Source organism: Euleptes europaea, chromosome 7 (genome assembly GCF_029931775.1).
Source record: "Euleptes europaea isolate rEulEur1 chromosome 7, rEulEur1.hap1, whole genome shotgun sequence".
Taxonomy (NCBI): domain Eukaryota; kingdom Metazoa; phylum Chordata; class Lepidosauria; order Squamata; family Sphaerodactylidae; genus Euleptes; species Euleptes europaea.
Genome location: NC_079318.1, coordinates 91,011,355 through 91,024,950, shown reverse-complemented (window position 1 = coordinate 91,024,950; position 13,596 = coordinate 91,011,355). Strand labels below are relative to the sequence as shown.

General features: G+C 48.7%; 1 protein-coding gene across 1 annotated transcript in view; it reads left to right on the top strand.

Moving 5' to 3' along the window:
• DAP3 (death associated protein 3) overlaps positions 1 to 13,268 on the top strand; it is a 33,837-nt gene extending 20,569 nt beyond the window's left edge. Inside the window, exons 5-12 of the mRNA XM_056853494.1 lie at positions 565 to 657; positions 1,355 to 1,485; positions 3,395 to 3,475; positions 3,701 to 3,859; positions 5,774 to 5,833; positions 8,116 to 8,205; positions 11,203 to 11,320; positions 13,109 to 13,268. Coding sequence (XP_056709472.1) covers positions 565 to 657; positions 1,355 to 1,485; positions 3,395 to 3,475; positions 3,701 to 3,859; positions 5,774 to 5,833; positions 8,116 to 8,205; positions 11,203 to 11,320; positions 13,109 to 13,194 — 818 coding nt within the window. The 3' untranslated portion in view covers positions 13,195 to 13,268. The remainder of the gene's footprint in view (positions 1 to 564; positions 658 to 1,354; positions 1,486 to 3,394; positions 3,476 to 3,700; positions 3,860 to 5,773; positions 5,834 to 8,115; positions 8,206 to 11,202; positions 11,321 to 13,108) is intronic.
• The last annotated feature ends 328 nt before the right edge of the window (positions 13,269 to 13,596 follow it).

The window sequence follows — 13,596 nt, the reverse complement described above, 5'->3', positions numbered from 1 at the left end:
GGCTAGCAGCTTCCTTAAAAATAAAATAACCGACCTTGTTACGGCTCTAGAGCAAGTGTGGTGTAGTGGTTCAGAGCGGTGGTTTGGAGCGGTGGACTCTGATCTGGAGAATCGAGTTTGATTCCCCACTCCTCCACATGAGTGGCGGACGCTAACCTGGTGAACTGGATTTGTTTCCCCCCTCCTACATACGAAGCTAGCTGGGTGACCTTGGGCTAGTCACAGCTCTCTTAGAGCTCTCTCAGCCCCACCTACCTCGCAGAGTGCCTGTTGTGGGGAGGTGATGGTAAGCTGGTTTGATTCTGCCTTAAGTGGCAGAGGAAGTCGGCATATAAAAACTCCTTTTTCTTCTGTGCCCATGTAGATTTGTCATGCTGGTTACGTGTGGGTGTCCGTTCAGTGCCTTAGCACATCCTTCCATGCTTATTGGGGGCCATGTGAGTTATTTGCACTGGTCTCAGGGATGGCATAGAAAGGAGTGTGCGGGTGTAATGCACAAGGACACAATTGGCAGTTGTACGGGTGGCGGGCTGCTGTAGTTTCCTTGACAGTTTGTGCTTGAAGATGGTGAAAAGGGCACGGGGAAGACCATGACCCTTTGCCACGCTGTCCATTACTGTGCAAAGCAGAACTGGCTGATCCTACACATTCCTGATGGTAAGGACACTACTGGGCCACATCTGGTTCTGACCAGGAGCCAGAGGTATTAAACACTTGTCATAGCATAACAGTTTTTAAGCATTCACATGGGGCTGTTTGAGGGTTCGGAGCTCCTCAGCATGATGTAGTGGATAAGTTCAATGGTTTGGAGTAGTGGACTCTGATCTGGAGAACCGGGTTTGATTCCCCACTCCTCCACATGAGCGACGGAGGCTAATCTGGTGAACTGGATTTGTTTCCCCACACACAAAGCCAGCAGGGTGACCTTGGGTGAGTCACTCTCTCAGCCCCACCTATCTCACAGGGTGTCTGTTGTGGGGCGGGGAAAGGAAGGTGATTGTAAGCCAGTTTAATTCTTCCTTAAGTGGTAGAGAAAGTCGCCATATAAAAACCAACTCTTCTTCTACTTCTTCTCAGAGGCAAAGATGGCACAGGACATCAATTGGGCAGCAGCCGGCAATCAGCAGAGGGCCTGCCCTATTGTATTTGCTAGCTGCTGCCTGACTCTCAGGCTGTAGCCAGCAATCAGCTGTAGGGTGGTAGGGGGCACTGCCCTGATTGCCTTCCCTTGTTCGCCACACCCAGTGCTTCTGGGGCCCGATCCCTGACCTTTGTCCACATCCCCGGAATCACCGAGACTGCCCCCCATACCCATCCTGCCGTCCCGCATTGGTTCTTTCTGTTTCTGCCACAGCTCACCGCTGGGTGAAGAATTGCCAGGAGCTGCTGCCATCTTCCTACAACAAGGAGCGCTTCGACCAACCGCTGGAAGCCTCAACTTGGCTGAAGAATTTCGCGATTACCAACGAGCGATTCTTGAAGGAGGTCAGCAGCTGCTACTGCTCCGGTAGTTTGGGGAGGGGCATTGGAGGGTTCCCACTTCCACCTACTTCAGATCTCTTTTGGCACTCTGTCCTGCCTGCGTGGATCTCAGAGTGGCTGTCCTGTCCTATCCCTACAAGAACCACCTGAAGTAGGTTAAGGTAGGGAGAGAGTGATAGGCCCAGGGTGGTGTAGTGGTTAAGAACGGTGGACTCTAATCTGGAGAACTGGGTTTGATTCCCCAGTCCTCCACATGAATCCAGCTGGGTGACCTTGGGCTAGTCACAGTTCTCTTAGAGCTCTCTCAGCCCCACCTACCTCACAGGGTGTCTGTTGTGGGGAGAAGAAGGGAAGGAGATTGTAAGCCAGTTTGATTCTCCTTTTAAAAAAGGTAGAGAAAATCGGCATATAAAAACCAACTCTTCTTCTTCTGGTGGGCTTCATGGGGGTGTGACCCTCTGGTGGGCAACCTGGCCAGTTGGTGGCTCCAGTGTTTGCAACTGACCACCTGTCTGGTATTCCCTGAAGCCAAGAATGCCCGGTGTGCATTGTTTCTAAGTGAGGAAAGGCACGAGAGCTCTTTGCGTCCAGACCCGGAAGCGGTCAGGGGCAAACCCAGCTGCAGGGCAAAGCTTTTCCTACTGGTGATCCTACGGGTGTCTCCAAGCAAGGACACAGCCCAGGAGAGTGGTCAGTCTCAGGAATGTCTGGGCTGAACGACCAAAGATTGATCTCTCAGTGCCTGAAGAGAGGGAACTCAGAACAGTGCGTCGGAGAGGCTCTTGTGGCCGGGAAAGGCTGTTTGTGCCAGGGGGAAGCGCAGCTGTTACTGGAATGAATCTGCAGCTTCCCCTGGACTATACCCCTTTTCTTCCACATCAGTGGTTTCTTCCATGCTCATGGCTGTCCAGATGGCAGAATCCCGGAGAGTCTGCCTCCAGAAAACACAAGGGAAGAGAGCTTTGATTCTCAGCTTACACCCTGAAAATCTTGTTCTGTAAGGTGCTGCTGGAAGGGAACTTTGTCTCTCGAAAGCTCACACCCCAAAAATCTTGTTGGTCTGTAAGGTGCTACAGGACTTGAATCTTGCAGCAAATGCAAGCATTTCTTGTGATGTTTTTTAAAAGATTAATAAGTATAATGCAGAGAGTTGTGTTCAGAAAGGTAAATTTGCCTGCTTTTGTGAGTGCGGTTTTTTTTTTTAGGTTTCTGGCAGGGGACAAGGGGGCGGCAGCTACAGGTGAGGCTGATTCCTAACAGGAGAGGGTGTCAGGAGTCTGCCAAGAGCGGCGGAGGCTAATCGGGTGAACTGGATTTGTTTCCCCACTGGGTGACCTTGGGCTAGTCACAGTTCTCTCAGAACTCTCTCAGCCCCACCTACCTCAGAGGGTGTCTGTTGTGGGAAGGGAAGGAGATTGTAAGCCAGTTTGATTCTTCCTTAAGTGGTAGAGAAAGTCAGCATATAAAAACCAACTCTTCTTCTTCCTTAAGTGGTAGAGAAAGCCGGCATATAAAAACCAACTCTTCTTCTTCTTCCTTAAGTGGTAGAGAAAGCCAGCATATAAAAACCAACTCTTCTTCTTCTTCTTCCTTAAATGGTAGAGAAGGTTGGCATATAAAAACCAACTCTTCTTCTTCTTCCTTAAGTGCTAGAGAAAGTCGGCATATAAAAACCAACTCTTCTTGTTCCTTAAGTGGTAGAGAAAGTCAGCATATAAAAACAAACTCTTCTTCTTCCTTAAGTGCTAGAGAAAGTCGGCATATAAAAACCAACTCTTCTTCTTCTCCTTCTTCTAAGTGATAGAGAAAGCCGGCATATAAAAACCAACTCTTTTTCTTCTTCTTTAAGTGGTAGAGAAAGCCGGCGTATAAAAACCAACCCTTCTTCTTTCCCCTCCTTGCACATTTGCAGATCAAGACGCAGCAGAAGTACACATGGAGCAAGCGGGAGAGCACCGAGGAGGGCAGCCCCCTGATAACCATAGTGGAGCAGGTAAGGGGGGGGCAATGGGAAAAGGCTGTCTAGGCTTGCTGAGAGCCCGCAGGCCCAAACCGGGGTGCAGCACGCTTCTTAAGCTGTCCCACCAGTGTGGGGCCTGCAGAAGGCATCCCGGTTCCTCCCTCCTGTGGCTGGTGGGTGGGTCTGGCAGCCGCCGGTTGTGGGTGGCCTTACCGTCCCATCCCACCCGGTGGCTCCCATCTCTTTCTCCCTTTCAAGGGTCTGAATCGTGTCAAGAACGCCAGCGACGTCGTGGGGGTGGTTTTGAAGGAGCTGAAGCAACAGTGCCCTTCAGGGGCCTTCAAGCTCCTGGTGGCCGTGGATGGAGTCAACTCCCTTTGGGGAAGAACGACGCTGATGAAAGAAGACAGGAGTGTGGTATGGAACTCACCGCTATAAGACTGTGGCGATAGCTTATCTGCATTTCCGGGATGTGTGTTTGGGTGTTAAGTGCCATCAAATCGCTTCTGACTCATGGCGACCCTATGAATCCATGTCCTCCAAAACGTCCTATCTTTGACAGCTTTGCTCAGGTCTTGCAAATTGAGGGCCGTGGCTTCCTTTATAGTCAGTCCATCTCTTGTTGGGCCTTCCTCTTTTCCTGCTGCCCTCAACTTTTCCTAGCATGATTGTCTTTTCCAGTGACTCTTGTCTTCTCATAATGTGACCAAAGTACGACAGCCTCAGTTTAGTCATTTTAGCTTCCAGGGTCAGTTCAGGCTTGATTCAATCTAGAACCCAACTGATTTGTTTTCTGGGCAGTCCAGGGTATCTGTAGAACTCCTCCAACACCACATTTCAAAGAAATCTACTTTCTTCATATCAGCTTTCTTCATTGTCCAGCTTTCACACCCATACATAGTAACAGGGAATACGATGGCATGAATTAACCTAATCTTGGTGGCCAGTGACACATCCTTACATTTCTGGGATAAAGGGAGTGTTTTTCATTTATAGTCCGCCTTTCTCACTGGGATCTACAGCTATTTGTCACAATAGCTAAATGGAACTCCATATCCAGAGGCATGGTTCTGGGTGCCAGTCGCAGAAGGGCAACAAAGGCTTTGGCCACGGTGTCTCGTGTGATGCCCCAGTAGGGAAAAACGGGATGCTGGACCAGATGGACCTTTGATCCGATCAAACAGGGCTCTTACTACCTTGTGCCTCTAGGCCACAGGGCAGAGGCATAGAGGCTGGTTTTCCTCATTCGCTGGCCATCAGACTTAAGAAAATAAGAAAAGCCCTGCTGGATCAGACCAAGGCCCACCAAGTACAGCAGTCTGTTCACACAGTGGCCAATCAGGTGCCTCCAAGAAGCCTCCAAACAAGACGACTGCAGCTGCACCATCCTGCCTGTGTTCCACAGCTCCTAAAATAATAGGCATGCTCCTCTGGTCCTAGAGAGAATAGGCATGCATCATGGCTAGTACCCATTTTTACTAATAGCCATGAATACCCTTCTCCTCCATGAACATGTCCAGTCCCTTCTTAAAGCCTTCCAAATTGGCAGCCATTGCCATATCCTGAGGCAAGTAGTTCCACAATTTAACTATGCATTGTGTGAAGAAATACTTCCTTTTATCTATTTTGGATCTCTCACCCTCCAGCTTCAGCAGCTTCAGCAGTTCTATATTATGTGAGGGAGAAAAGCTTCTCCCTGTCTACTCTCTCCATACCATGCATAATTTTATAGACTTCTATCATGTCTCCCCTTAGCCCCTTATTTTGTAAAAGCAAGCCCGTGGGGCCTTTTTATGCAGATAGTAGCACCCGCACTGGTATTTGCTGCATCTGACCATGCAGGTTCTCTTTATTCAACCTGGATAGTAGCCGCTGATAGACCTCTCGTCCATGAACCTAAATCCCTCTTAAAGCCATCAATGCTGCCTCCTCTGGCTGAAGGGGAGATTTGGGATTCCTGTCACTGGGAGGGGCTGTGGCTCAGCGGTAGAGCATCTGTGTGGCATGCAGAAGGTCCCAGATTCAATCCCTGGCATCTCCAGTTAAAAGGAACAGGCAGGAGGTGATGAAAAAGACCTCCACTTGAGACTCTGGAGAGCAGCTGCCAGTCTGAGTTGGGGCTGTGGCTCACTGGCATGCAGAAAGTTCCAGGTTCAATCCCTGGCAACTCCAGTTTAAAGGGCCAAGTAGTAGGTGATGTGAAAAACCCTGTGCCTGAGACTCTGCAGAGCAGCTGCCAGTCTGAGAAGACAGTAGTGACCTTGAGAGAACAATGATCTGATTCAGAATAAGGCAGATTTATGTATTCAATGGCTTCTCTGTTGGTTTTAGGTCTCCCCAGAGGAGTTGACGCTGATCCACAACCTGAGGAAGATGATGACGAACGACTGGGTGAGAAGCACGCTGCGAGGCATTTTGTTGTTGCTGCTGTTGTTGTTCAGCAGAAAGCCCAAAGGGACTAAAATTGACTGGACTGACCAAATCTTCATAGACAAGAATTCCTTAGGGGAGATATCTTATGGGAGGGGCCGTGGCTCAGTGGTAGAGCATCTGCCTGGCATGCAGAAGGTCCCAGGTTCGATCCCCGGCATCTCCAGTTAAAGAGACCAGGCAAGTTGGGGATGTGCAAGACCCCTGCCTGAGACCTTGGAGAGTCATGGAGAAGGACCGTGGCTCAGTGGCAGAGCATCTGCATGTCATGCAGAAGGTCCCAGGTTCAATCCCCGGCATCTCCAGTTAACGGGACCAGGCAAGTAGGTGATGTGAAAGGCCTCTGCCTGAGACCCTGGAGAGCCACTGCTGGTTTGAGTAGGGGCTGTGGCTCAGTTTGTAGAGCATCTGCTTGGCATGCAGAAGGTCCCAGGTTCAATCCTCGGCATCTCCAGTTAAAAGGACTAGGCAGGTAGGGGATGTGAAAGACCCCTGCCTGAGACCCTGGAGAGTCATGGGGAAGGACCGTGGCTCAGTGGCAGAGCATCTGCTTGGCATGCAGAAGGTCCCAGGTTCAATCCCCGGCATCTCCAGTTAACGGGACCAGTCAAGTAGGTGATGTGAAAGACCCCTGCCTGAGACCCTGGAGAGCCGCGGCCGGTCTGAGTAGACAATACTGACTTCAATGGACCGAGGGTCTGATTCAGTGTAAGGCAGTTTCATGTGTCATGTATCTTCAGTATTTCCTGACCTAGGGCACTCCTTAATAATATTAGTAATCCGTCGTCTTGTAATTCTTCCAACAGCCCTGCAAGGGAAGTTGATGCTATCCCTTTATCAAGGTGGGAGGCAGAGGCAGGATTCAAATGGGGGACCTCCTGATTGGGAGTTTTGTGTCGTAAACTGCAATCCAAAGAATGCTTTCCCAAGAATGAGTCCCATTGAGTAAAATGGGAGCTGTGAGCTGTGGCTCAGGAAAGCTCATACCCTGCCAGAACGTTTGTTAGTCTTTAAGGTGCTTCTGGACTCTTGCTCTTTTCTATTACCAAAACATTAAAAAACAACATTTAAAGTAGTACAACAGTTCAATAAAAATATATAAACATATAAACTCAACCAGGGAAGAGGGCCAATTAGAGTTTCATGGTGTACGCCAAACCCAACAAAAAAAGTCATTACCCGCTGGTGGAAGAATCTCCCTGGGAAGAGCTATGTACAGCTTTCCTGGACCTGAAGGGGGCATTTGACTCCACTCCAAGGAACTTATTATGAACATCGACAAGAGATTATTAACTTTAATCAGAAGGCTGTCCTCTAACACAAGCTGCCAAATCAAGTGTACGCCCATGGGTAAACTAACTCCAAAAATTAACATCAACAAAGGAGTTAAGCAAGGCAGTATCCTGGCCCCATATCTATTCAACCTCTTCCTAAACGATTTAGCTGTTTCTCTAAAAGAGGTTGATGGCCACTGCCCGAAACTCAGCTCTGTACACACTCTGCTGCTGCTTTATGCTGACGATGCAGTTTTATTGTCATGCTCAAGGATTGGCCTAAAGAGGTTATTAAATCGATGCCATGAGTACTGTACTGCTAATGGTCTGGTATGGAACTATGTGAAATGTAAAGTACTGGTATTTTCGAAGTCCTGGAAACCATTTAAATGGGTAATTAATGGCAATCTACTTGAGCAGGTTAAATACTTTAAATATCTAGGTATTTACTATCATTACAATGCATCTTGGTAAACTCACTATCAATCTGCAAACAAAAAAAAGTCATTACACGCTGGTGGAAGAATCTCCCTGGGAAGAGAGTTCCAAAGTTTTGGCGTCACAGTCGAGAAGACCCTTTCTGGGGTTGCCCACCCCTCTAGTAGGCTCATTTGGTGGGGACACCTGAATCAGGACCTCCGAAGATGAGCGAACAGGTAGGGAGAGAGAGGCTTGTAAGTGTGGGTCTCCAGCCGAGAACCCGATTTCCTCTGATTTACCAGTGTGGTGTAGCAGTTAAGAGTGGTGGTTTGGAGCAGTGGACTCTAATCTGGTGAACCGGGTTGGTTTCCTCACTCCTACACATGAAACCAGCTGGGCTAGTCACACTCTCAGCCCCCACCTACCTCACAGGGTGTCTGTTGTGGGGAGGAGAGGGGAAGGAGATTGTAAGCCGGTTTGGTTCTTCCTTAAATGGCAGAGAAAGTCAGCATATAAAAAACCAACTCTTCTTCTTCATTGTGTTTTCAGACTGGAGGTGCCATCGTGACGACCCTCAGCCAGACGGGGGCTCCCTACCAACCCCGCAGAGCATACCTGCCCAGCGAATTGCTAGGAAAGGTGAGTCTGAGCCTGGGGCTCCTCCTCCATTTTGGTGTGGTGAGAGAGGCACAAACAGAAGCACAACTCTGGTCATTAGCGTCGATCGACGACGGAAGAGGGTCTGTCTCTTTCCGCTTACCCATCCCACACTCTGCCCTTCCATACACTGGGCACGTTTAAAGCATCTTGTGGATTTATCATTGTGTCTGCCTGCTGCTCGTTGGGGGTGGGAACTGGTATTAGGGTTGCCAGCTCCAGGTTGGGAAATACCTGGAGAATTTGGGTATGGAGACGGAACGGTGGGGTTTGGGGAGAGGAGGGGAGGGAGCTCGGTGGGGTATAAGGCCATAGAGTCTACCTTCCAAACCAGCCATTTTCTCCAGGGGAACTGACCTCTATTGCCCGGAGATTATTTGTAATAGCGGGAGATCTCCAGCCGCCACCTGGAGGTTGGCAACCCTATGTAGTATGAAAGCGTAGACTGCCACAAGTAATTGTCCAGTGCTGCCTCAGACATTCTGGGTTCTTATAAGGGCGCTGGCTCTGTTTTCAAGCCTAACCTCTCAGCCCTCAAGGGCTAGAATCTTGGCCGTATCATCCAAAAAACAAGTTTGGATTCTCAGGTCGCTGAATTCTGCATCGGGCGTCCGGCAATGCTCACTAAACGCACATGGGCCTGGTTGTTGTGTCTTTATTCCCCGATTCCTACTTCTGAACCTTCTATCACCCTGCTTCCTATACCCGGAACACTCTGCATTTTTTCTCCCTTCTCTCCCGGAAAGCCTTCGCACAGGGCAAAACCGGGGGGGGGGGCAGGAAAACCCACCCTGAAAACAGAATTGGGTACCCAATAGGTTGGGTGAAACAAGACCTCAATAAAACAATGAGATGTATTTATTATAAAGCGCTTATGCATATATTAAAAACAAGCCCGTATGGCAACAGATGCAGGGTTGATAATTAGAACCACGTGCCAAACGCATTTTAGCCCTCAGGCCTTCCTCGGTGGTCTGATACATCGTATTTGGCACACATAACATTTCAAATACAAATATAATAATTGAGCGTCAGCCCAGGTATGTATTACAAGATGTACCGTAATCCAAGTGAGTATTGCAAAACTATATTTAGCGATGTATAAGCACGCATCCAAGGAGTGTAGTTAAAATCATTCTTTCTGGACTGGGCTGGCATAGCATTCAGAGCGTGCATCTCATTATCAACCAAAAGTCGTCCCCCCCCCCCCGTTTTGTCAAGACTCTGCACAAACCCATCTTGTTCCTGCTGCAGCTGGCTCATCTTCCTTTTGCCCTGTCCCTGTTAACTTTGACCCTCCACCCAAATTCTTTTAAAATCTCTGGTTTCTATCTGAGGCTATCGTACTTTGGTCACATTGTGAGAAGGCAAGACTTTGACACACCATCCAACCGCAATCTATAGTGTTGGTGTACTGCTTTTTGGCGCCAGAGTCCTGAATACAGAAGAAGAAGAGTTGGTTTTTATATGCTGACTTTCTCTACTACTTAAGGGAGAATCAAACCGGCTTACAATCTCCTTCCCTCCCCCTCCCCACAACAGACACCCTGTGAGTTAGGTGGGGCTGAGAGAGCGCTAAGAGAGCTGTGACTAGCCCACGGTCACCCAGCTGCTTCATGTGGAGGAGTGGGGGAAACCAACCCAGTTCACCAGATAAGCCTCCACCACTCATGTGGAGGAGTGGGGAATCAAACCCGGTTCTCCAGATCAGAATCCATCACTCCAAACCACAGATCTTAACCTCTATACCACACTGGCTCTCCATACAGCTATACAGTTAACCTTAGCTGGCAGCAGATGAAACCAAGTGAGAGCTCTTTCCGAGAACAGCACTGGCCGCTGGCATGAAAGAGGGGCATTGGGCTGCTTTTGCCGCCCCCCTGATGACTCCATCAGTGCCAGTTAGAAGCTGGGAGGGAGGGGGACTCTTAGCAGCAGCGACGGAGGGCTGCCATCTGCTTCCTGCCCTTTCTCTGTTGGCCTCTTTTTTGACAGGAGCCGGGAGGGAAGAGGGCTTTCCACTGAAGCTGAGTCATACAGGATAGGGCACTTGGTGGCTGGCTCCTCAATCAGGTGGCCTCAGCAGACAGCAAGATTTCATAGAATCCATGGAGTTAGAAGGGATCACCGGGGCCGTGGCTCAGCGGTAGAGCATCTGCCTGACATGCAGAAGGTCCTAGGTTCAATCCCCGGCATCTCCCGATAAAGGGACTAGGCAAGCAGGTGACATGAAAGACCTCTGCTTGAGACTCTGGAGAGCCATGGGGAGGGGTTGTGGCTCAGTGGCAGAGCCTCTGCCTGCCATGCAGAAGGTCCTAGGTTCAACCCCGGCAACTCCAGTTGAAGGGACTAGGCAAGTAGGTGGTATGAAAGACCCCTGCCTAAGACCCTGGAGAGCCACTGCCGGTCTGAGCAGGCAATACTGACTTCGATGGACCAAGGGTCCATCAGTATAAGGCAGCTTCATGTGTTCAACCCCCTGCACAATGCAGGAAATTCACAACTACCTTCCCCCCCCCCACACACACACACACAGTGACCCTTAGTCCATGCCCAGAAGATGGGGGGGAAATCCCTCCAGGATCCCTGGCCAATCTGTAGGAAAATTGCTTCCTGGCCCCCAAGTGGCAATCAGCATTTTCCTGGGCATGTAAGAAAGGGCCATGAGAGCCGAGCACTGATGCAGCTCTTCCTGCCCTCCCTCTCATGATCTGCCTAAGTTCACAGAATCAGCCTTGCTGTCAGATGGCCATCTAGCCTCTGCTTAAAAACCACCAAAGAAGGAAAGCCCACCACCTCCCGAGGAAGCCTGTTCCACTGAGGAACCGCTCGAACTGTTGTTTCATTTTGGCTTTGCTTTGATAAGAAGCAGTTTGGTTGGTTCGCCCCCCATGCCCAAAAGTTAGGTGGAGGAAACGAGACTTTCTGAAGTTTGTTATTCACCTTTTTCTTCCCGTTCTCCCCACCCCTGCCCCTCAGGAGGGTTTCGAAACCCTGGACCCCTTTGTTCCCATCCAAGCTCATGACTACACTGACCTGGAGTTTGAGAGCTGCTACCAGTACTACCTGGAGCGCAAGTGGCTTCAGCACGAAAAAGGTGAGTCTGGCTCAGATGCAGAGGAAGGTACATTCTATACTTGATTCGCTCAGCAGCTCAGCTCCTTTCTGATAATCACCTTCCCTTCCCCTCCCCGCAACAGACATCCTGTGAGGTAGGTGGGGCTGGGAGAGCTCTAAGAGAGCGGTGACTAGCCCAAGGTCACCCAGCTGGCTTCATGTGTGGGAGTGGGGAAACAAGTCCAGTTTACTAGATTAGTGTCTGCTCCTGTGGAGGAGTGTGGAATCAAACCCGGTTCTCCAGATCAGACTCTACCGCTCCAAACCACCACTGTTAACCACCACACCACACTGACTCCCATAGTCTGCCTAGTAAATGTCGGGATATGACTTCACCCCATGGGTCAGGAATGACCCGGTGCTTGCATAGGGGGCTACTTTTACCTTTACTTTTTTCCCTTGGCATAGCAACCCGAGTCCTCTTTGGTGGTAGTAACCACGGCCGACCCTGCTTAGCTTTACAGCGATGGATTTAGTGGTATTTTTCTCCACCCTGCCCCGTAACTCTAGTCCTTGTGTTGGGATAGGTGGTAAATAGAGAAGGCTTAGATACCTGCTGAGCATTTGGGGTGGGGGCTTAAACTGGCAATCAGTTAGCCAGCTTTCCCTTTAGATTTGTGACAATAGCAAACACTGTAATGCACCCTTCTCCCCTTGGCATAGAAACGGAAATATAAACTTTATCGCGAAAAATGACATTTAGACATGTTAGTTTTATGGATACCGTAGACTGCCAAAAAAGACAAATCAGTGGATTGTAGATCAAATCATGCCTAGAAGCTAAAATGACTAAATGGAGGCTATTGTTCTTTGGTCACATTATGAGAAGACAAGACTCAATGGAAAAGACAATAATGCCAGGAAAAAAGGAAGACCCAACATGAGATGGATTGACTCCATCAAGGAAGCCATAGCCCTCAGTTTGCAAGACCTGAGCAAGGCTGTTAAGAATAGGACATTTTGGAGGACATGAATTCATAAGGTCGCCATAAGTTGGAAGCCACTTGATGGCACTTAACACACATTCAAAGAAAGTAGCAGGTAGCTTAGCCTGGGTGTTGTCAGAGCAAGAATCTGAAGTATGAGAAAACAGATGTGGACCAAGACTAGCAATTTTCAGTCCCACAACTACACTGTTTCCAAATAGGTAGCTGATCCCATCCATATTTATGTAAAAGTTAAGTCCCTCCTACTTTCTATAGACTTTACCCCCTGCCTAAGCATACTGAGGCTTGTGGCCACACTTCCTGCAGTAAAAACAAGTTCTGAACCAGTTTGAGGGCTCAACCATAGGGAATGAGTCTACAGCCGCTCTGAGCCTGGCTTTGGCCGGAAAGAGCGGGGTAACAAATGGAAATAATAAGTAAATAAATAAATAAATATTGGCTGTTGCTTGGTTCTAAACAGGCCAATAGAAAAAGCAAGGGAAAGTGCATCATTTCAGCAATGGATGGACAGTGGCTGAAATAAGCCACGCCCCATCGGTAATGAGGTCTGCAATAATCCTGCCCCCCCCCCCATTCATCCATAGCTCCTGGCATTGTGCTCTGTTCTGTTTTTCTAGCTATTAATTTAATCGGAAGCATTTCTCTTTACACTTTCAGCATAAACAGGTCTCTGCTTCAGTGCTTTGTGATAGGTGCAAAATCCAAAAAAAAATTTGGATTTTGCACAAATTTTGCTTTGATTTTAAGATGTCCTGAGTGCTGGAAAGAATGGTACAGGAATGTCTTTACAGTTATTTATTTGAATCTCCTTCTCACCCTAGCCAGCACCAATGAGGGCCGGATGGAGTTTCGCTTTCTCAGCGGAGGCAATCCTGGAGAGGTTGACCGAATCAGCGCTTTCTTATGACGGATTATTTGTACCCTTGACGTCATAGCCCCAAAGACCTCCCTTCTGTCTAATTAAATATATATGTGTGTTTCCGTAGTAATGTCTTTTATTACTAAGGAAAAGGACCAATGGAAGCTAGGGTGACTATGTCATATGGAGATAGTTTCAGAGGGTAGTTGTGTTTGTCTGCAGTAGAACAGTTAGATTTGAGTCCTATAGTAGAGACCAACAAGAGTTTCAGGGTATATGTTTTCGGGAATCAAAGCTCTCATGAAGAAAATGTCTCAAATCTGTTATATACATTAGCAAGGCCACACCACCCTTCCTAGAGCAAATGCCCTGAGGGGCTAGAGCAACTGTTCTATGAGGAGCAGTTGAAACGCTTAGGGCTGTTTAGCTTAGAAAGAAGGCACTTAAGGG